This window comes from Panicum virgatum, chromosome 2K (assembly GCF_016808335.1).
Source record: "Panicum virgatum strain AP13 chromosome 2K, P.virgatum_v5, whole genome shotgun sequence".
Taxonomy (NCBI): domain Eukaryota; kingdom Viridiplantae; phylum Streptophyta; class Magnoliopsida; order Poales; family Poaceae; genus Panicum; species Panicum virgatum.
Genome location: NC_053137.1, coordinates 13,513,122 through 13,536,376, shown reverse-complemented (window position 1 = coordinate 13,536,376; position 23,255 = coordinate 13,513,122). Strand labels below are relative to the sequence as shown.

Below are 23,255 nucleotides of genomic sequence, written 5' to 3'. Positions count from 1 at the left end.
TCGGCGATGAGCTGATGCTGCATTCGCCGTGAGGAACGGGGCCGAGAGCGGGGATCTGACGAGCCGCAGGGGCCGGTGGCCAAGGACGACATCGACGAGGCCGTGTACCCTGCAACCATCAACGAAGATCTGGTTGACTATGGTCACGTGCCCGACAACGTCGACGACCCGGGTGGCGCTGATGCTGCTGCCTTCCTCGGGCTTGGCAACGTCACTGAGGCTGCCGCGGCCCCTGTGCCGCCGGTAAGTGAGTCTCAGTCCTGTGGATCTAAGCGTCGATCTCCTGTCTGGGATAATTTTGATGAAATCTTGGATGATAAGCGCGTGCATATTGCTGCTGTTTGCATGTTTTGTCGCCATAGATTGTCTGCTAAATCTGCTGCTGGCACTGGTCATCTGCTTAGGCATCAAAATGCATGTAAAAAGAAAGCTGATCATGCTAAAATGGTTCAAACTAGGCTTGCTATGAACCCTGATGGATCATATAGGAACTGGGAATACAAACCTGATGTTGCTAGGGTTGAATTATGCAAATTGATTGCTAGGCTTGATCTGCCTTTATCTGTTGCTGATAATGATGCTTGGGATGATTACATTCAACGTGCTCATAACCCTAGACATGTTAGAGTGTCTAGGTTTTCAACTAGTAGAGATCTGGAGAAGCTTTTCATTGACACTATTAATAACTTAAAACATATTGTCTTTCCTGGTGTCAATTCTATTTGTTTGCATATGGCTCTTGATTTGCTTGCTAAGTCTACTTCCTACAATTACAATTTGTATGCTAATGAAGTTAAGCATGAGTTGTTCAAGCTGTATAACAAGTATGAAAACAAGTTTGCTGCAGCAAGGCCAGCAAGGACAGCCCATCCATCAGGTTTGACAGGTAAAAGGAAGCAGGCTTGGGGTAAGATCTTTGGAGGGCCAGGAGGATCTGGTACCTCTGGTCCTTCTAGTAACATTCCTATTGCTGGTACATGTGAGCTCACTGCCTATCTTGACAGTGACAATGTTGTGGCATATGATGATTCATTTGATATCCTTAATTGGTGGCATGATCATAAACTAACCTATCCAGTTCTCTCTATCATGGCTAAGGATATTATGTCTGTTCCTGTCTCAACTACTTCTTCAGAGTCTTGTTTCAGTCAGTCTGGCAGGATTCTAGAGGATCGGTGCAGAAGGTTGAACCCGGAGACTGTGGAGCAGCTGATCATCATCAAGGACTGGGAGCTGGCTGCGAGGAGAGCACAACACTCTGTGGAGGACTTGGAGCTGGAGGAGAAGTTCAAGAACCTATGGCTTGATGAGGACAATGCTGGTGCTGCTGCTGGGGATGAGAGTTAGAGTGAGATGTGAGTGACATTTAGCCTGGTGGCTGTTGTAATTTGTAATTGTAAGACACTAAAACTATTTGGCCTGGTGGCTTTTGAACTTGAACTTGAGCTGGCTGCACTCTTTTTTCCTTTCTAGGGTTTCTCACAAGGGTGAGTTTTACCTAGAAAGATTTTTAATGAGGCAGCACTGCACAAACAGCTCTTCCCAATAATTTGAACTTATCTCTGTTTGTCTTGGTGGTTTTGGGGGGGGGTTGGCCATTTGGATTTGGGGGTGTTTGCCATTGTGCTTTGAATACATGTGAAATGTGAATAATTCATGTCTAGATTTGAGATCTGGAATTTTTTTTGAAATCTGTTGAGATGTTTTTTTGGTGACGGGCTTTTGGGCCGCCCGGCCCGGCGTCTGGTCCCGTGCTTGACGGGCCAGCCCGGCACGAAAATCGGCCCACGGGACGTGCCTTGGGCCGATCCCTGGGCACGAAGCCTGTTTAGGCCCGGCACGACGGCCCGTCGTGCCCAGTCGTGCCGGGCCCATTCGTGCCGGGCCGATGCCGGGCTCGGGCTGTGTCGGGCCGGGCCGCCCGTACGCTCATCTATAGTCCTGCGTAAAGATGGAGATAAACTCAAGTTGAATCCCTCTCGAATGATGAGGATGAGAGAGGATAGATGATTGAGTTTGCAAGTTACTGATTGACATGTATTCATTCATTTCATGCTCAATAATCCACACCAGCAACGACATTTTTTTGAGATAGTCAAACGTTGATCATTGCTCGGCTGTACGTCTTCGAACCTAGCTTGCCGCGTTAGATTTTTTTTTTAAAAAAAACGGATTCATCCGACACGAGGAGGTAAATGCTTCCAAGCAATATCGATCGTGCATTCATGCTCATTTCCTACAGCTCGCTCACAAACACGCGCACACAAATCTTGTGAAAGCTTGATCACAAACGCATTGGCTTAGTCACGAAGAATGCCCATTAATTGATCGGCAATAGGAGGCCTAGCTCGTCGCCACCCCACCATGACCAGATCGATCAAAGAAGAAGACTAGAAGTGGAAAAAAAATGGGAAAAATATAAAAGCAGCCGTCAATCAGTCAGCAGCAGCCTAGCTACTCTCCATTTTCCCGTGTCTTCATGTGAAAGAATTCAAGAACCGGCGGGACCTAGCCGTCACCTACACGCAAGCAAACAGCATCCCAGTTTTGGAGCACCCTCGCCGTCCAAAAGAAAAGGAATGGTGTTTTGGGAGTATGCAGCCAGACAGCCAATTTCCATCCATCAGCCAGTCAAATAATTTTAGTCCCCATCTAATGTAGTATAGAGTTTTCCCAGACAAGAACTTAGTATCTGGTTTTATCAGAAATATATATCTAATTTGGAGTACACTCACGTGTAGCTACTCAAAATTTACGATCTTTACGGTAAAATATGTCCGTCCGAGTTTGGTTGGTGTCCATATTTTTATTTCTAAACATATAGGTAGAAATTAACAACCCTGTCCTTTCAATCTAACGGTAATCATGCGTTTTTGACGGCTAGACGCATGTCGTGACTTCTTCCGTCTACAGTATATGCCGGTTAATTGTCAGGTTACATGTATGAATCGAATACGGCGACACCGACATGAATACCATCTAAACAATTCTTTTCCCCTCCCTTGCAAGGGAAGGAAACTCTACATTGAGCATGGCTACCATCAACTTCTTCAAAAAAAAAAAACATGGCTACCATCACAGAGATAGATCATGGAGCCTAGCAGGAGGCAGCAGCTGGATGCAGACCATACCATGCACACAAACAGTGGCATCGCTTGACCGGTCTCGTTTCCCCACTTTGCTACACCATGACGTCAGCAGCGGTAAACTCAACCGCCACGTGTCCCCTCCCCTCACCCCCTCGCCCGGGTATATAAACCCCTCCCCTTCGCCTCCTCTTTCCCTCCCGCCATCTTATTCCTCCTGCTCAAGGAGGGGGCTAGTATCCTCTAGTTACCGCTAGTAAATTACTACTGTTTACTGCTAACCTAATTACCCCTCCTCACGCGGAGGCAAAGCACCCTCTGCTTCGCCACCTTCGCTGCTCCTGCCTCGCTCCCTCCTCTTCTCTTCATCTCAAACTTCGTCACACAAGGTACGTCTCCTCCCCTGCATCTTTCTTTCTTATTAATTGCGGGTAATTACAGTGTTCACCATGCGTGATCCTGTTATTACCATGTGAAAATTAATGTGATTGATTCGTTGTTTCTCCCATTGCATCGCATTGCGAAGATGACGGTGACTCCGGTCATCACGGTGAGCGACGGGAGGCTGGCGGTGCGCGGCCGCACGGTGCTCACCGGCGTGCCGGACAACGTGTCGGCGGCGCACGCGGCCGGGGCCGGGCTCGTCGACGGGGCCTTCGTCGGCGCCCACGCCGGCGAGGCCAAGAGCCACCACGTCTTCACCTTCGGCACGCTCCGGTGAGTCGAATTTTATTTCGAAGCAGAGAATTTTATCTTCTTTTGGTCCAGACAGAAGATTTCGAAGTAGCAGTTTGCATTTCAGTTCGATTTGGTGATGAGATGAAAGCAGAGGGTTGAAATTTGTGAGCTCTGGTGGTGGTGGTGCCAATGCAGGGACTGCCGGTTCCTGTGCCTGTTCCGGTTCAAGCTGTGGTGGATGACGCAGCGGATGGGCGACTGCGGCGGCGACGTCCCGCTCGAGACACAGTTCATGCTCGTCGAGGTGCCCGCCTCCGCCGGCGACGGAGACGACGCCGACGCCGGCCCGATGTACCTGGTGATGCTGCCGCTGCTGGAGGGGCCGTTCCGGGCGGCGCTTCAGGGGAACGACCGCGACGAGCTGCAGATCTGCATCGAGAGCGGCGACAAGGCGGTGCAGACCGACCAGGGCGCGCACATGGTGTACCTCCACGCCGGCGACAGCCCCTTCGACGCCATCGCCGCCGCCGTCCGGGCGGTGGAGAAGCACCTGCAGACGTTCCACCACCGGGAGAGGAAGAAGCTGCCGTCGTTCCTCGACTGGTTCGGCTGGTGCACCTGGGACGCCTTCTACACCGACGTCACCGCCGACGGCGTCAAGCGCGGCCTCCAGAGGTATGCCTGCCAGCCTGTTCTGTTCCCCCGGCGAGATTAATTCCTCCTCCACCTGCTCTGCTCGATCTTGTCCTCCTAATGAATGAATAAATCCTCCTTCAGCCTGGCCGAGGGCGGCGCGCCGCCGCGGTTCCTCATCATCGACGACGGCTGGCAGCAGATCGCCGCCGACGAAAAGCCCGACCCCAACGTCGCCGTCCAGGAGGGCGCGCAGTTCGCGAGCAGGCTGACGGGGATCAAGGAGAACACCAAGTTCCAGGCCAAGCCCACCACTGACCACGGCGGCGACGGCGAGGCGGCGGCGGGCGGGCTGAAGCAGCTGGTCCGGGAGACCAAGGAGGCCCACGGCGTGAAGCAGGTGTACGTGTGGCACGCCATGGCTGGGTACTGGGGCGGCGTGGGGATCGACCGCTACGAGCCGTCGCCGGCGTACCCGGTGCAGTCGCCGGGGGTCACCGGCAACCAGCCGGACATCGTGATGGACTCGCTGTCCGTCCTCGGGCTCGGGCTCGTGCCCCCGCGCCGCGCCCGCGACTTCTACGGCGAGCTCCACGCGTACCTCGCCTCCTGCGGCGTCGACGGCGTCAAGGTGGACGTGCAGAACATCATCGAGACGGTCGGCGCCGGCCACGGCGGCCGCGTCGCGATCACCCGCGCCTACCACCGCGCGCTCGAGGCCTCCGTGGCGCGGAGCTTCCCCGACAACGGCTGCATCTCCTGCATGTGCCACAACACCGACATGCTCTACAGCGCGCGGCAGACCGCCGTTGTGCGCGCCTCCGACGACTTCTACCCGCGCGACCCGGCATCGCACACCGTCCACGTCGCCGCCGTCGCCTACAACTCCGTCTTCCTCGGCGAGTTCATGCAGCCCGACTGGGACATGTTCCAGAGCGCGCACCCGGCGGCGGAGTACCACGGCGCGGCGAGGGCGGTCGGCGGCGGGCCGGTCTACGTCAGCGACAAGCCGGGGCGCCATGATTTCCGGGTGCTGAGGAAGCTCGTCCTCCCCGACGGCTCCGTGCTCCGCGCGCGGCTGCCGGGGCGCCCCACGCGCGACTGCCTCTTCTCCGACCCGGCGCGCGACGGCGCGACGCTGCTCAAGGTGTGGAACGTGAACGCGTGCGGCGGCGTGGTGGGGGCGTTCAACTGCCAGGGCGCCGGGTGGTGCCGCGTCTCCAAGCGGACGCGCGTGCACGACGCGGCGCCGGGGACGCTGACCGGCGCCGTGCGCGCGGCCGACGTCGACGCCATCGCGCGCGTCGCCGGCGGCGGCGAGGGTGAGGGGGAGTGGGAGTGGGACGGCGAGGCGGTGGTGTACGCGCACCGGGCGGGGGAGCTCGTCCGGCTGCCCCGCGGCGCGGCGCTGCCGGTGACGCTGGGCCCGCTGGAGTACGAGGTGTTCCACGTCTGCCCGCTCCGCCGGGCCGCCGCCGCGGCGGGCGCCGCGTTCGCGCCCGTCGGGCTGCTCGACATGTTCAACGCCGGCGGCGCCGTCGAGGACTGCGCGGTGGGAGCGGCCGGCGGCGGCGCGGCGGCCGTGGCGAGGATGAGGGTGCGCGGGTGCGGCCGGTTCGGCGCCTACTGCTCGCGGCGGCCGGCGAGGTGCGCGCTGGACGCGGCGGAGGTGGAGTTCGGCTACGACGCCGACACGGGGCTCATCACCGTCGACCTGCCCGTGCCGGAGAAGGAGCTGTACCGGTGGACGCTGGAGATCACGGTCGTGTAGACCAAGACGGTGGCGCCGGATGCTCGTCGGGTCTTTGCGGCTGGGCCATTCTCAGCCGTCGCCATTGGTGATGCATGTCCACGGGAGATTGGGGGAGGGATTAGGGTGGTTGTGATGTGCCTTGTTGTATGATCATCAGTGTGGGGGAGACGGGAGAGTTGTATGCTTTGCTATGCCACTGTGGTGTTATGTTGTACGGTGTACCCTGTGATATGAACGTTGTATTAAATATATACTGGGTATAATAAAGGATGGTGCTCCTTCAATATGATCTCCGAGTATTCAGAGTGTTATGTGTATGGACCCATTAACTATGAACCGAGATATCTTCGGTAACCAAGTTCGTAATACAAAACCGGAAGATCATCCACTAAGGAAATGACTATGGGCAGAAATGTTGTAAGGCGGAGCGAATCCGAGAAGAATGTCCATCTCTGCTTGGCATTGCCCATCTCAAACCTTAGGCACCATGGGGCCAATGGCAAGCGCATAAGTTCTTGCATTTCTCCAGTGTGGTACCCTTTAACCAGGTGGAGGATCAAATTGAAAACAAATGCAATACAAAGACTGCCAAGTGAGGCAGCAAAGAGTTCGGAGATTGATTGTTTGGCGAAGAGGAAACCGGCTTGCAAGTGGACCTTCTGCAATTTACACTCTCTTCACCCGACGTCTCAGGCCTTACCTTCCATTGAGACTGGATAAATTCATGCCTGAGGCCAATGAATCTCGCATTCACTCCAACAAGAGCAACCAACAATCCGAGACCAGGAATTTGAGATAACATTCCAATACAAGCTTAGCGGGTTCAAGTTTTCCACACCCCACGTATAATTCAGAGCAAGAATAAACAGTACAGGCTCACAAGCACAGACTAACTATTCCATGTCCAGGGACCAGAGTCACGACACGCAGCTCGGATCAGAGCAAGAGCCAAACAATCGGGCATGGAGTACTTTCAGACTCGCTACATCTCTGTCATCATTTCAATTCTATATAGGCTGTAAAAGTTTTCACAAGTGCTGATCAGAAACAGTCAAAGAAAAAGAGGGGATCAAACATCCTAGCACGAGCAAGCTTTTCATGAGCGCGACCACGGTCATCAAATGTTATCTAAGTTGGCACTACAAAAATACGGTTCCATAAAAATTGCACCGGGTAACACTTGGCTTTTAGCACCCGATTGGTGCCACGGATCAAGGTCGCATCAGCATCCAGTGGGTTCTCTATTTGTGGTACAGGTACACAAACGAGAATATGAAGAAAGCTCCCATCTGCAATGAGGAAGAAAGTATGTAAGAGATGATGCATGGAGCTAATATAGAACCTACGTGCTTTTGTACAACCCAGGTTAAGGAAACAAAAGTTGGAAAGTTCTACACATGTAGCCTACGATAGTCTACACAAGTGACTTCCACTCATCTAGACGTGAAGCTGTAAAAGATGCAAAAAGCAAATTTCCTCGTGTCTACTCAAGAACGTATCAAAGCAGATCTTACGGTTGAAAATGAGGCAGTGTAGTATGGGTATGCTGATGTTATGAATCTCTCATACTCATTGTGCCTGTACGGGCGTACTGGAATCTGCAGCAGGAAAAAAAAAACAGATTATCAAAATGTGAAGTGAAGTCACACAAAAAGAACAACTATACAGTCATAGATCCACCGAAGAAAGGAAAGCATGTCACGAGACTAACCTGCTTTGTAAAGGACAGACCAGTATATCCCAGCCTTTGGTACTCAACTTTGAACTGGAAAACTCCATAAACATCAGGAACTTTGAAGGACGTTGAATATAAACCCTACATAAAGAGAACATGATAGTTTAGCCACAACAATATGCTAATCTCACAATTGATCTTTAATGCATAACAGGTTTGTAATGGTAAACACCTTCTTGTCAGTCGACATAGTTTTCAAAACATAAGGACTCATCATGAAAAACTGAAGTTGAACATCATCAGCAACATATGGCTTCCAGCTTGTTCCAGACCATTCATAGATCTCAACCGAGTATTCCTTGAGGATAAAATTTGTATTAGCACATTTACCTATACCTGCTCAATAGTTAATACCCATCAAGTAAGAAGAGTTACCAGGTCATCATTAATGCGGTACATGCCAGGCTCATTTGTCTCCCCAACCTTGTGATGCTTGACATTAATTGCCTGTGAAATTGAACATGACAAAGGTTAGTTTCATTTGCAAAACATCAACCCAATAAGAAAAATAAGATGGGGAAGCTTGCGAAGTAAGGCAACATATACCTTTAGATGGCCCCTCTCATGGAAAACCCATTTGCTTGTCTCTGTCACAAATTGCTCATTTCCAGCTCTCTCATGCCTGTATACATATATAAAAGCTAGAATGAGCTTGTAATGAATGATTTCCACAAAGAAGCACATAAAAAATATATGAAACGCTAATATCCATTCCAGGACATGCAGTACTATAATTTGCATATATCCAATAATCACTAAGTTTATTCTCAACCTATGCAACAGACCAACAGCCTAGAGCAGTTTATAGTGCCCAAAGATCCTTTAACATGGCATCAAGTATCACAGTTACAGTTTGGGATCCCTTACAGTTTTACCCCTTTATCAGGTAGTGCATTAAACCAATTTGTTCATCGACCTTCTTCTCAAGGTAAAAGCATTAACATAAAGCTAAATAATCACACTCCAAACTTCACAATCTAGGGACAGCCTATGAAATTATAAGTAATAGGCCGCATGATTAAATACGTTGGTCAATCCAACCAGTAAGCTGCTTAACACAGAAGACAACGAAAGAACAAAAGTTCCTCAAAGTGTTCTGCTGCCTCATTAATTACAAGATAAAAACTTCAAATTTCGCTTTAAAATAGGCCTTATAGAACTTAGACAGGCAAATATTTTCTAACACTCATATGATGCATTGATGTTTCCCTGAGAAAGGACTGAAGGCATTAACTAAAAGAAATAGCATCCAAAGATCTTGAAACTTTTTAGCTAAAATCTAAAGTCTCAATGAAAGCTTCAGAAATAAACTAACCTCTTCTTGCTACCAGCCTTTTGAACACCAGACTTTAGGAACCTGAATAAAAAGAATAAAATAAGCACTTTATGGAAAACCAGGAGAAACTACTTTGGTGTATATGGTAGCATACCGGTTGCTAAACAGATTGCTAAACAGATCAAGTGATCCGGATATCAGCACCCGAGCATTATTTCTTGCCTGCAAAAAGACAGAAAAAAAACTTGTTAGAGGCATACGATGGTAACGCATGGGTGCTGACAAGCCTAACATGCATTATCACATAAGAATTAGCAATGGAACAATTAGCCCACTAATACTAATAAGCAAGTAAAAACAAAGGTACCTGCATAACAGAAACCAGAGATATAGCTGACCCAGTGAGAGATGGAGGAGAAGCCAACTTAGTCTTTGGGTTTGCTGAATATGCTGATGGAGAGGCAGATAGGACTTTCAGAACCTGGGAATAGCCAAATCAGGGAAGAACAAAGGGTTATATAAAACCCATAAAATGTTTATGTTCTAAAGCAACAAAATATGGTTGCGGACATGCAAATCAGTGTATAGGATTTAGATTACTTACCAAGCTGTTTGATGGATTAGCTGTGTGTCCAATTCCTCGAAACAATACAGGAGCCTAGAAAAATGGAGGAAAAATATCAAAGTAAGAAAAATGCATGTAACCACAGCCAAGAATGCAAAAGGAAGGCAAAAGCATTTGGCAAGTTTACACCATATCCTTGTCAACATCCAATGTTAATAAATGTTATTATAGCTAAGGTTATTCTATCCTCTAAAGAACTGCAGATATGAAAGTAACTTACTCATAAATAGGAACAATCCAGATATAAGTATATTTGCTAATACTACAAATTGGTTAGCCATGGGAGGATTCAGTATAGTACAATGTTCAAGTAGGCGCTAGGCGGTTTCTAGGCGGCGGGTCACCGCCTAGAGCCTAGGCAAGCCTAGGCGGGCCTAGGCGTTTCAAGGCGATTTGCTAGGCGGTAGCACGTACACACATATACATGTATATCTTGCCATATACATGCATATATCTCTAAAAGAAAAGGAAAAATAAGCAGCCAATGGGCCTAATTTGGACAAAAGCCCACTAAAACAGCCCAGCCCACCTCCCAGCCTTCCCCTTATCCACTCACCCCGATCGGGTCTGCTCTCCTTCTTCCTCCTCCGGTCGTCTCCCCTGCCTCCTCTTCCTCCTCCGCCCGCCCGCCCGCCCGCCCCTGCATCCTCTTCCTCCTCCGCCCGCCCGCTCGCCCCTGCCTCCTCTTCCTCCTCCGCTGCCGCCAGCCTTGCCTCCTCCGCCGCCGCACGCCGTCCCTGCTGCCACCGCGACATCCGCACCTCCACCTCCGCCTCGTCCACCGCCGCCCGACGTCCACACCTTCACCTCCGCCGCCGCCACCGGACGTCCGCACCTCCACCTGCGCCTCTGCCGCCGACGTCGCTTCCTCCCCCAACGCCGCCCGACGTTCACTCCGCCTAGGGGGCAGCCTACCCCCATAGGCGAGGCAGGACCCCCTCGCCTAGAGCTTAAGCGCGCCTAGGCGGCCGCCTAATTCCGCCTTTTTGAACATTGGACATGCTTTCCTTTCTTCGGTGGATCTATGACTGTATAGTTGTTCTTTTAGTAACTTGGGCCAAATATAGATGTGCCACAGAAGTATGGAACAGCAATGTGAAGGCATAATGTGGGCTCACTTATACTAACAATGTTTCAGCAGCATGGCTGACAAGGTTGGGTTTATGAAAAAAAAAGGCCTGCTAATCGTGAATACTAAAAACATAAATATCATGACGATACCACCATGCACAAAATTTAGTTCTCAATTGATAAACTCAGAACAAGACTGCCGACCAAGATTCAACCTCAACATAGGTCTAACTATTGTGAGCATGTTAAGGCCTAAAGGTTGAACGGAGAATTTTGCATCTAGGCTAACCTCAATCTTTTTGGACCCAAGTATCACATCAGATTGGATGAGATCATCACCGGCAATCAAGGTGTGATCACCATCAACATCCGTGACAGCATAATTGATGTGGTCAATAACCATTGCCTCTGGATCCTGAAAAAAGAAGAAGCAAAACTCGAGTTGCTGGAATCACAGGGATGAATAAGCCAAAGGCATCAGCCAGACATCCACACAAGTCAGAAACAACTTGCCTCATCAAAATCAACCCCACACTCTGTCGCAATGCCACGGATAAGATCAGATGCGGATGAATCTGCCGCCAGGATTACATCATGGCCAGCATCGATAAACTCGAGAACCGCATTCTGGTCCACTGACCCACCAAAACCTGCCATTGGACAAAGGCTGCAGTTAGAAACTAATTAATAGGACCGAATCAAGTATCCTCACATCGTTTGGCAGGGTTCAAGGCATATGCAGCTAGTCTAAACATACACAACTAGCACTTGGATCCCGTTTTTTTCCCCCACTAGAGCTAAGTGACTTCACACATAATTCAAATGAAACTTATGCTGTAGATCATCCAGTGGCAAAAAATCCTACATCCGGAATCCCAGTAGCTGCAATTTTCCACAGCGGATCACAGAATTCCACTGGAGAAACACTCCACGGGCGCGGATCAGGACAGATGAACAACCGACTCCGCACCCCGAACCTTCACTAATCCCATCGAATCTACCACCAGGACCACCCAACACCACGGATCGGATCTCCGAGAGGGTAGAGAGAGAAGGAGAGGGAACGAGCGGTTACGCGGGGTGGAGGGGGCGAAGAGCACGAGGCCGTCGTAGAGGTACTGGCCGTAGCGGTGAAGCGAGAGCTTGGGGTCGTCGGCGAGGCGGAAGTCGAGATCGAAGCCGCGCGCCTGGAGCGAGCCGAAGAAGGCCGAGTGCGAGGACCGCACGGCCAGGTCGTCCAGGAGGACCAGCAGGCGGCGCCCGCGGGGCCCCTCCTCGGCGCCCGCGAGGGCCGCGGCGGCGAGGGCGAGGAGGAGGAGCAGGACGCGCCGCGGCGTCGCCATTGCTGCGCAGATCTCGCGGGGTTTTGTTGGGTTTGGAGTGGCGCAGCCCAGCAGCGACGGAGACGAAGACCCGCCCGAGGGGAGGAGGCTATAGGTGCCGAGGTGGAGAGGGAGGGAGCCGTCCCGGCCGTCGGATTGAGATCGAATGGCTTGGACCAATTTCGAGCATTGCTGACACGAAGTGTGCAAAGGGGTCTGTCTGACAGACGGTCCCATATGAGACAGTTAGCATTTTCTATTTTTCTCTCTTTATTTATTTCTTGGGAAAAGGTTTTGGATTTTTTTCTCTTAATAACTCTGATTTTTCTGGGGAAAATTTTAGTAAGACGATGACGGAACAATTTTATTAATCGAACTAAACTTTGAGTTTAATGTAGCTTTTTTGTGTATAAAAAGGAAGCAAAAAATATAGTGAACCGTACGGATATTCTAAAGCTTGCTGAAGATGTAGATGAGCATGGATTATAATATAACACCACAATGCATTAGGGAGACTCACGAAATCAAACTGCTAGCACTGCTTTCAGAATCAATAGAAGCAAGGTTGTGCTACCTATGGAAACTGGATTGGTCTCCTTGATCAGATGAGACATTTGTGATGCTCCAAAAAAAAAAAGAGATATTTGTGAATCTGTTAAACTAGCAGCAAGCCACTAAGTCGCATCAGCTTGTCTCTATTGTTCATGTTCAGGTTTACAAAAAGCAAAAAAGAAAAGAAACAAATGAAAAGTGTGCCGGCCAGTACAAGTGGGAGCTTGAATGCTCTGTTAAAGAATCACGCAGATATCTTTCTCTTAGTTCCCCAACAGTCTCTCATGACCAGGTAGCCACTGAAACACAGAATGGCTTGTTGGATGCGCAATCGGCACTAAAAGGACGGGTTTTGTCTTCAATCAGACTGAATAAGGCTTGCTCCATACTTTCTCTGTTGCACAGTGCCAGAGGTGCTGAATGCTGAACAAGACAGCACATTCACATCATCACACTAGCTCCTGCTCCTTGAAGCTGGCCAGTTTCGCGTTCTCTCTGTCGCGCTTGAACACAAGGTACAGGGGGCTGTAGAACAGGACGCAGACACCGAAAGGCACAATCATCATCGTCAGCAGCCCCCGCGAGAGCGCGTACGCCCCTTCCGCAGATCCGTTCGCAAGGTTCACAGTCTTGGCATCGTAGCCATATATCTTCTCCGTGACCAGGCCCACGGCAGGGGCGGCTAGGGAGGCAAAAGAGCCTTCAAATGCACGGTCGAAGGCGTAGATCATGGTGCGGTGCTTGGGAGGGACCACCTCTGCGAACATGGGGTTGTTCGCAGAAGTGGCGCACCAACTTATTGTGATGCCCATGAAGAAGAGGGTGACGGCAAAGGCGTACCAGTAGTCGACTGACTGGGGGATGACTGTGAGTAGGATCCATGAGAATGGGATGCCCATGAAGGCACTGAACTGGGCACACATGACACGTGCCGAATCTGGGAAGTGCTTCGACAGGCGGTCTGCTAGCACCCCTCCAATAAACGCTCCACTGGCACACCCGATTGCGAATAGGCTGTTCAGCGCTGCTGAACTGTTATTGTCAAAACCTAAGAGGATTCAAGGCTGGTCAGAATTTATTTGAAGAGCATTTTTATCAGTTTCTGTTGAAATGCATAAGGCCTTAAACGTACCAATGAGTTCAAACCACATTGTGAAGAAAACTATGGCAGTCCATGGCAATGAGCCAATTATCCCTTGCAGGACAATGATCTGGAAGGTCTTCACTTTCATAACAGATCTTGTTGCCACCCAAGAGTCCCTCCAGATAGAAGGCGGAGGAAGAACATCTTTGCTAGACAAATGAAACCTGAAAGATGAGGATAATGATGTTATGTTCATATACATTCATGTATAGTGCTGTCCCAATTCCCAATTGTTAGTTTAACTTGGCTTATATCCTACTATACAGTTTAACTGGTGAAGAAGAGATCTATTGCATATTCAACAACATACTGAAAAGTGCCTCAATGCAATAATAACACTGAAGAGTTCAAAGAAAATAAATTGGTATTCTACATAGCTACATCAGTGTAGGGTGTAGCCGTACAAGATAGGAGTTCAGGCTGGAAAGGGACAAAATAATGAAACATGTATGCATCACTAGAAACAATCCCATCTACACAAAAAATGAAGTATCATGAGGATACTCTATCGGGCAGAATCAGGATAAATACCACTTGGTACAGCCATAAAATTCTTCTCTTTAACTTCGGTTTGGCTAGTAGTGTGCTGATTAATGAAGCCCATAGTTGGGTGAGATGAAAAAAAAATGGCATACCTCTCATAATCGTCTTCATCAAGAAGATGATTGCCAGGTATCCTTCTTGGATCAGTTGCATACAAGTACACAAGAATTCCAATTATCAAGCTGACAAGTGCGACCATCATAAATGCAACACGCCATCCTGGGAATCCCCAGAAGTCTTTCCCAGCCATGATTGTTGCCAAAATGCTGCCACCTATACCACCTACAGCACCAATGAGGCTTAACAAACCAAATCCTGCGCCACGTGTACCATCTTTGTAGCTATCAGCAATGAATGACTGGAGCGCTGGTATTACAATGGCAAGCCCAAGGCCGTTTACAGCTCTCCAGAATGCAACCTGCCCAAAATGCTGGCTAACACCAACAGCCCCTGTTGATAAGGCCCAGAAGACGGTCCCGATTGTGAGCACCGTGGGCCGGTCATAATGAAGAGCAAGGATACCTGCCAAGGGAGATGCTATTGACTTCAGAAAGTTCATTAGAAACGTGAGGTATCCCAGATCAGTAGGACCAGCGTTGAAGGCTGCACTGACTTCCTTGTAAACTGCTGGAAGGAGATTCTCATCAGCACGCTCCATGATCGAAGCCAGATTGATGAGGATAAGAGATACAGAGAAACCAAGTATCTTCTTTGTTCTGCAAGAAAAACACACAAAAAAAGCAGGGTTACTCTAGATAATACAAAGTAAACTCTCTTGTACAGTTCAGAATTGTTGCATATTCTTGCTTGGATGCAAGACAGAAAATGGTGGCACATAATAAGAACGACTAACTTATTCTAAATCTTCTGTCATTCAACTAAATTGAAATGTTTTAATAGTACTGGCTACTCATTGTGTGCGACCAGAGTTTGTACAAACATAAAATTTTGTTCGGAGACGACAATGTGCCTAAATTTTCTCAGCAGTTATCAACCTAATCCATCCTGTTTCTGGTTAAACACGCTTACCATGACAATAGAGTACCATGTCGTCTAAGCCTCTAAGGTGTAAACTGAAGATAGCTAATCAGGAATTTCTGTTCCTTGGCATTGCCCCAGAACGTAACACTAGAAATGGATAACTCTAACACGAGGGGAGCTATTCATTATTGCATATTTTTCTTGTGATTTACAAGATATGGCTCACACAGTTAACAACTTGTCAGAAATCTCCTTGTAATTTTGATTTTGCTACAGTTGCCTTAACGGGAAAAAAAATTGTGTTATAAAGAAATGTCCTGTTCATTAAAAAAATTTAGGGGCTAACTAAAACTTGTTTGGTGCATATCATGTCAGGTTAGATGAGTAGTTAGCAATGTACACTTATTAACAACCAATTAATAGTTCCAGTAAACTGATGCTTGTGCCGTACTTTTCTTTTGGACAGGGTAGGTTGTCAATTATTAACACATTTATAGTGGTACTATCTTAGTGTTAATATATGTACCTTACACAATAATGCAACTAGGGCCGTTATTGTACATAGTAGGTTGAATAAGGCCAGGTGACTGGATTTCCTGCAGATTAAAATTTTAAGGCTGCTTAACGCCACTTACTCTCCAATTCAGTAGATGACAAACGAGATTGGAAATGCTAAAATCTAGCTAAACGGATAGCCATGCTATATGCTAAGCATGCAACCTGGAATGGCGATCATGATCATTACAATTCAGCGTGATAAAAAAAAAGAAGTTCAATCTTGAATTTGTCACGGTTACCCATATGGAAAAACATGGATATTGTCCTCAATTTGGTGATTGGGCCAAGCGCTTTTTTCTAAAACTTTACTTTTCACCCTGTAAATTACATATCGTTACGCCTTTATCTCCAATATATTAATCAGAAGGATTCCCAGCTATTCCCTCAAGGGGGAGAAAAAGATAGGCCAAAGGACACAATTTTTTCAAGGAATGACAAAGCCTGAGCGGTGAGATTTTTGGAATTGACATTCCCAAAGAAAAGAGAAATGTCCTCTGTCCCCCATGTAAAAAGAAAGGTTAATGGAACAACAGAAATCACAGGACCCCTCCTCTCCCAGCTCTCCCACCCAAAAGAAAGTGGGTATCCACTCAACAACAACAACATGATGCTAAAAAAACCCTAAAAGATTTAATCCCTGAGACTATCTGAAGTGCGCATCATATCCTTAAAACCTTTTTCCCCTATCTGAAATTGCGCCAGCAACTGGGGCTAGCTTCCTTTTTCTTGCCCACCGAGAAAAGGTGAGAAATAGTGGGGGAAATGTCAACGCCCAAGTGCACGCGCAGCAAGCAACTTGGTGCTGAGATCACTATGTTCCATGGGGGCCACGACGGTCAATGGACGCACAGGGGCTCCGGGATCTCGCTGGTGGATACTTATCTTGAAGGGAAAGCGAAATAGAAACTATGGCTGACTTGTTCATGCTTCACACGCATCTTTTGTCCTCGTCCACCCCTTTTTTTCAGTTGCAACTCTTCTGATGCTACTCAGCCAAGCCAAATGTAACTCAAGAATCTGAACGGTGACATTCCGGAGCTCGTTCCTCCTGCTGAAGAGACAGCGTCTGCGTATCCAAGCAGCAGCAGCAGCAGCAGCAGCAACTGATTCAGAAGAACCCAAAGCTCCCAAAAGATTTCTTTCCCCCTTCTTCCAACCAAATCAACCAGGCACGGGTTGCGAGATCCCACCGCGCTCCGCCAGCTCCGCTGAGCATTGCCGCTTGCGAGTTCAGACAAACTCGCACGACGCGAAACACGAAACGAAATCCTGAAACCCAGAAATCTTGGAGCTAGCGAACCACCCGGGCAGGAAGGAGAAAAAGGCTGGGCTTTTCCCGACGAGGGGAGGCCGATTCCTCACCTGGCGCTGGAGGACGGGGTGAGCGGGGAGGTGGGGGAGGACCGCGCCCGGTGCCTCATGGCGGCCATCGTCGTTCTGCCGTCGAGATGGATGAGCTCGAGCGGCGGCGGCGCTGCTTCTCGTTCCGGCTAGCTAGCTAGCTCCTTCGTTCCTTCTCCTTGGGCCTGGCCGCTGCTTCGAGCTGCAGAGCTGAATCGGGCGAGGCAGGGCGGAGTGGAGTGGGAGAAGACGCAGCCGGGGGGACTACAGCGCTGCACGAACACCGAACACGGCAGCACAAGGTGGCGAGAGGAGATGGTGGCCCTCGTTCGCCCGTGAGGATCTGTCCTTTTCCCTGATTTTATTTTTGTTTTGTATTAATTTAATTATGATCTGGTTTTATTTTATTTTTTGGATACATTAAACTAGGACTAGTAGATTTATTAAAAGGTGGTTATAATCTTATAATACGATGGCTGAAGATTAAAACACGAGGAGATTGTTTTTTTTTTTTGCAAAACGATCGAGGAGATGGTTTTTCCAGACTAATTCCGTACTCATAATGCGGAGAACTCGTGGCGACGCTTTGGCGGCGGGAGGAGGATCACGCTGCGGGGCGCGGAGGAGCTCCGTGGTGGCCACACACAGATGGATCCGGAGAAGGGGAGAGAAAGAGGGAAAAAAGTGAGGCCCACTCCAATAAGCAGCTCTCTGTTTGAATACTTTTGGATTAGATGAGTTTAAAAAAAAACTAAATCTAACTCTAATCTATGGATCCAAACATGATGCTTGTTTAAGGAGTCCAGTTGCAACAGGTTCCTTTAATCAAAGGGATATAAACTCTCTCATGCCTGTAGACCCGACCTGTGGCTATGTCCAAAATGAATTTATATCTATCCTGCCGCCGCTGCCGGGCCGGCCGCCCCTCCCTCCAACTTCCTTCCTCGGGTGCCCTCCATCGCCGGATCCGCCGATGAGAGTGGGCAACCTCTGCTGAGAGGCATCTATGCCTACGGTATGTAAAAATCTATACTTCTTGATGTGCTTACCCTTCCCAATCCAAATCGGATTTGCACTCTCCGGATTGAACTCACCCCAGCCTAAATCGAGTCCTTTGCCCTCCGATTAAGCCTTTGATTCACTTTCAAGCGCGGCGTCAGTTGCGAGGGCGCGCGGATGAGGCGACCAGCGACGACGGTGTCCGCTACAGGCATGAACGTGCAATGCGGCCGTCAACCTCCACCTCCAAGCAGACCGGCGCTGCCCCTCGCTCTCCGTTTCAACACGAGCCACGCACACATCCCCTTCCACGCTTTTCCTAGGCTAGGGACACGGAGAGATGCCCAGCCAGCCTTAATCGCCACGCCTAGGCTAGGGACTCTAGCTAGCATGTTGAAATACAACACATTAGAGCCCAAAATCGAAGGGGAAAGTGGGAGAGATGGCAGTAGACCATCAGAGAGAGCAGTATACAGATGGCATACTTCATGATTTGCAGTTCCTGGAGGCCGATTTGGGCACTGGTAGTTGCTGTTCTGTGTAGAACAGAGGACTGCTACGAGGGAGATGAAAGAGCAGAAAAGAGTGATGTACTGATTTGTCCGTCGGTGCAAAGAGAAAGGAACGATGAAGGAAAGAAGAGACAGCTAATGTCTGTGCTGTCAATAAACGTTGCAAGTATTAGCACAGCCATCACTACCACCAGAAATTAGCTTCTCAAATTAATGTTATGTGTAGTATGAAGATTTTTCTCATGAATAAAAAATATATAATTAGTGCACCAACCAATTCTTGACTACTACCCCTGAACATAACCACGCTGCCATAAAATAGGAAAGCCCCTATGAGCGGCAGCAAGAAATGCACTAAACATTAGTTAAAAAAAAAAGAAAAGGAACACGTGGGTTCACAGTTCAATATTAACATTAAAAACTTGAGAACAAAAGCACGCGTGGTAATCTTTCGTTATCAATATTTCATATAAAAAGTTCGAGAAAGGGCCCTCAGGTGCGGCAATGCCGCGCCATCTTTTCTGGTCCAGATTATTTTTGTTCAGGTCCAGTCCATGCCTTCCCTCTTTTCTGGCTAGAATTAGAACACATTTCCTTCCAAGATGGGTGCAGCAGTATGTCCGAATCACCATCTCAAAATAGGTGCAGGTGCAGCAGTATGCTTGATAAGATTAATTTTTACCAATAGGAGGTTCTACCTTTTGAACTGATTTGGTTCTCCATCCCATGCTATTTGGATTTCAGATTGATTGTGCCTTCTCCTGTTCTCTCTTCAGTGATTTATGGAAAGTTAGTTACATCACTTATTTATTTCCATTCTTGCATTGTAGTCCCTCCAAACTATGTTTAGAACTCGATTTGCTTACATGCTTCACTCAAATGCACATTAAAAAACTGGTCACTACGTTTGCTCTTCAAGATTTCGAAAATTTTTCCCCATCTCATTTTATTTGCGTGCTTCTAAATATGATCTGGTAGTCCCCTGTCTCTCTCGAAGAAGGTTCTGTTTTTAACAATATCCAGAGTTTTATTTGCCACAAATTTCTTTCTAGATGGTTCCTATTTTTGTAGGCTGCAAAGTAAACCCCCGCTCATTGTAACACAGTGGTGCATATATATATATATATATATATATATATATATATATATATATATATATATATATATATATATATATATATATATATATATTACCATATAAGAACAAACCATGCTGAGAATCTAATTGAGTTGCGTGTAAAAAGGCTTACTTGGTAACAATCAGTTCTTGTATGAGTCCCTATGGTAGCGCACATCAACTTCACTGAAATCTTTAATAGGAGAACACAAGGGAAATGAAGATATGAGTATATATTCATAAAAGTTATTGCAAAATTGTATTATCAGTCCGTTGAATCTGTATTTCAAATAATATTTTAGTATGCACGTTTTAGTTGTAAGTTGGTCTGTTTTTTAGAAAGGAATTGGAGGAACCCATACTGCTACCTCAAAGTAATCATGACGTGCATATAACGTCAGTTGGGTATGTCCCTAACCAATTTTCTCCAAATGCTGAATTATCATACCAATATTTGCAAGGTTAAATTCAAGCTTCCAACCATATATATTTTGAGGATTATACAAAAACCACAACAAACAGCGTATAAGGTTAACAAAAATCTATCATGGCACAGCTGTACAAATACAGATACTGAAGGTGCACAAAGAGATGTAAAAGCTAGAGCTTTACACGACCCAAGTATGACAACTGATGAGCATATATTACTTAGCAGTGCTACATTGGTTGCCAGCGCTGCGGCTTCCCCCCTCCCCGTGCCGCGTGGTGGCCTGCTCCGCGGCCGCGCCATGGCCGCGAACATTTGACCAGGGAACACCATTGCGCGAAGCCAGAACAAGACTTTTCAGAGGTGAACCGTGCGGCACTGTGGTGGGCACCGGCCAGCCTGCTCTACGCCGGCAACCAGCTGCTGCTACTGCAGAACGAGGGCATCGTCTAGGAAGCCATCAACTCCCGTAAGTACGAGCTACTGCAGAGCGAGGGCATCGTCTAGGAAGCCATCAACTCCCGTAAGTACGATGCCTTCACCTTACTTTCAGTACATGGATCTTCAAGATTACCATAAATTTATTTTAGCAACAGCAAAAGTTTAATTTATTTTAGTACTCCAATATCTATCCATATCATTCTTATTTACTTAATATAGTACATACCTGATTATATACTACTTCTAGCAGCAAGCAGACATTATCAAATTCTTGAGTTGAAGAATCCAGGTCACAGGCCATACAAAGCCTTCAGCATGCAATTCGAGGTTACCCAACATGTGCAGATTTATGGGAGCTGGGTATTCCCCCCCCCCCCCCTCTGGCCCTCTCCAGGTTTCCGGTTGTCAAATTTTCTTAGCTCCAAGTTATACATGGTTTATTGTCACCTCATTACCCAGAGTCTCACAATATAAATAGATTCGTTTATGAAGCGAGATCAGATTTTCAATCTGCAATCACATTTTACCAACAAGCAAGATTTGCTTTAGGCATACTATCAAATTCCAATCCAGAAACATACCAGTTCACTTATGGTAAGAGTGTTATGGTTACATAAACATACCAGTTCACTTAATTTAATGCGTGCAGTATTTTGAACAGCAATACTCAGGGGTAAAGTTTGTGTAAAGGAGTAAGGACATATTAGATTGGCCTCCTAGCTGAACTTGAACGCTCTATTTTTAGATAAACAAGTCCGAGTAGTGCTAAAATTTTACTTGGTAGTTGGCAATTTAACCTTGTAGCGAAAATGGCCTCTCATGCCATATTTCAATATATTGTTTTGGCGATTGATGACACACAAAACACTTGGACTAATATGATTGTTAAGATGATCATTCTCAGGCTTTTAGGTTCAAATGATGACAAAGAGAAGATAGGCAAAGTTAGGCCCGAAGGGCCGCCCCTACGGGGGTTCCGCTAGTTCGGTCGGTAGCACCGGAAGAACCGACGCATGAGCATCGGTGCATCCGATGGTTGTCGGAAGAACCGATGTCATGGTATTTTGGTGCAGAAGAGAACCGCGCCTACATCCACGTTGTTGTAGCACTCACTAAGAGTATTGCTACTCGGCCACCAAGTCTCTTCCGTGAACACAATCACGGTCACCTTGGCCCCGGGTTCCACTAAGGAGCTTCTCCACAAAAGATGGGGTCTCTATGTCCCCCGCACAAAGATGTCGTCGCTGCTCCACACCAAGTCGGAGGGTCGATGACGTTGCCGGCGAGCTCCACGCTCCAAGGTGCCGGCGCACCAAGCTCTTGTTTTGGTTCGCTAATGAACCACAGCACAAAGGCTCGAAGCCTTACAATCTCACTCAATAAGAGCTAATCCTTTACACAACACTCTCAAAGTGTGCTAAGGGCTAAGGATATGATCTTGATGCTCTTGTATGGCTTGGAGATGTTTTTGGGTGTGTGTGGGATGTCCAGCAACTCCAGCAATCTTCAAATGACCGGGGTGAGGCGTATATATAGGCCACCAAGTCTTGTAGCCGTTGCTCCAACGGTCAGCAGAAATCTGCGTATCATCGGATGAACCGATGCCTTAGTCAGGGGTAGCATCGGTTCATCCGGTCACTCTAAGACCCGAGGTAACCTCACCCTTTACCCGGTATATATGAAATGTTCCTTCCTTACATGTAAACCATAGTTTGCATGATGAAGCTGCTGTCTCCATCAGCTTGGGTGCTGCCTTCGATTTTGCTGTTTTTAAGAGTTGAGACCGTGTGTTACAATGTGCAATCATGAGGTACATTCTCTTAAGAAACTGCTCAGTCTGAGCATGCTTGCCACTTACACCGTTCAAGAGTATGCTGATGTCTCATTAATCATTTAGAATCATAGAAATGAGATACATAGTCAACTTGTGTGTGCATCCAATTTTGTTAAGCACGATGATAAACACTTGATTTTGTCGGTGTGCTGCATACTTTGAGAAGTGTTGGTCTGCAGCTGCTCCTGACAAGCTTGGTAATGTTATGACTCGCGATGAGTTCTCCTCAAGTCCTTTATCAATATTCTCATCGTATTGAATTCATATAGTGCCAACCAATGTTGTAGTTCAAATTGCAGGTTTCCAGTTAGTTCAGAGGGTGGTAAAATTTAAGCTACAATAAAGTGATGATGCATAAATGCGCACCCCTAGATGTTCATTTCTACATTTGGCTATGAGAACGTATGGTTGCATCCTCGTATGATCCCTCACTCAAAACCAGCAGAAAGCACAAGCTGTTCAAAGATAAAAGATACAATTTCAATGGCAATTGACCTGTCACAGGCCTTGCGCGTCAATTGCCGCGTACCTTTTCTAGTATAGACTATCCTGCGGACAAAAGCATTGCGACACTGTGCAACACGTCATCAGTAGCAGTGTAACACGATTTTTTGCATTGAATGTCTT

At 47.7% G+C, this 23,255-nt stretch overlaps 3 protein-coding genes and 2 long non-coding RNA genes across 11 annotated transcripts; 2 read left to right on the top strand and 3 right to left on the bottom strand.

Annotated features, from left to right (window-relative positions):
• The first annotated feature begins 3,284 nt into the window (after positions 1-3,284).
• LOC120667698 (probable galactinol--sucrose galactosyltransferase 2) lies at positions 3,285-6,439 on the top strand. Its single transcript, XM_039947723.1, has 4 exons — positions 3,285-3,475; positions 3,613-3,803; positions 3,960-4,439; positions 4,542-6,439. Exons 2-4 carry the CDS (start codon positions 3,613-3,615, stop codon positions 6,166-6,168), a joined length of 2,298 nt encoding a protein of 765 aa, XP_039803657.1. The 5' UTR covers positions 3,285-3,475; the 3' UTR covers positions 6,169-6,439.
• A 525-nt stretch (positions 6,440-6,964) lies between these two features.
• Positions 6,965-12,382, bottom strand: LOC120667707 (dolichyl-diphosphooligosaccharide--protein glycosyltransferase 48 kDa subunit-like). 3 transcript variants are annotated; one of them, XM_039947729.1, is made up of 13 exons: positions 11,933-12,267; positions 11,371-11,507; positions 11,147-11,272; positions 9,766-9,819; positions 9,529-9,642; positions 9,316-9,383; positions 9,201-9,242; positions 8,432-8,507; positions 8,261-8,332; positions 8,058-8,183; positions 7,862-7,966; positions 7,665-7,748; positions 6,965-7,439 (listed from the first exon to the last, which is right to left on the bottom strand). In XM_039947729.1, the coding sequence occupies exons 1-13, from the start codon at positions 12,198-12,200 to the stop codon at positions 7,392-7,394; spliced, it is 1,320 nt and encodes a 439-aa protein (XP_039803663.1). In that variant the 5' UTR covers positions 12,201-12,267; the 3' UTR covers positions 6,965-7,391. The 3 variants fall into 3 exon arrangements, with proteins under 3 accessions (XP_039803663.1, XP_039803668.1, XP_039803672.1); XM_039947734.1 differs by having other exon boundaries at positions 6,979-7,439; positions 9,328-9,383; positions 11,933-12,382; XM_039947738.1 differs by having other exon boundaries at positions 7,085-7,439; positions 9,201-9,245; positions 9,331-9,383.
• Positions 12,383-12,700: 318 nt separating this feature from the next.
• Positions 12,701-17,582, bottom strand: LOC120667660. Its single transcript, XM_039947693.1, has 4 exons — positions 17,320-17,582; positions 14,511-15,134; positions 13,864-14,039; positions 12,701-13,779 (listed from the first exon to the last, which is right to left on the bottom strand). The coding sequence occupies exons 1-4, from the start codon at positions 17,385-17,387 to the stop codon at positions 13,181-13,183; spliced, it is 1,467 nt and encodes a 488-aa protein (XP_039803627.1). The 5' UTR covers positions 17,388-17,582; the 3' UTR covers positions 12,701-13,180.
• Positions 17,583-17,614: 32 nt separating this feature from the next.
• LOC120667671 lies at positions 17,615-21,294 on the top strand. 5 transcript variants are annotated; one of them, XR_005672207.1, is made up of 4 exons: positions 17,615-18,313; positions 20,266-20,331; positions 20,582-20,876; positions 21,045-21,294. It is a non-coding gene; the product is annotated as an uncharacterized LOC120667671 (long non-coding RNA). The 5 variants fall into 5 exon arrangements; XR_005672206.1 differs by lacking the exon at positions 20,266-20,331 and having other exon boundaries at positions 20,582-20,822; XR_005672204.1 differs by lacking the exon at positions 20,266-20,331.
• Positions 21,167-22,802, bottom strand: LOC120667691. Its single transcript, XR_005672210.1, has 2 exons — positions 22,452-22,802; positions 21,167-21,591 (listed from the first exon to the last, which is right to left on the bottom strand). It is a non-coding gene; the product is annotated as an uncharacterized LOC120667691 (long non-coding RNA).
• Between the last annotated feature and the right edge of the window lie 453 nt (positions 22,803-23,255).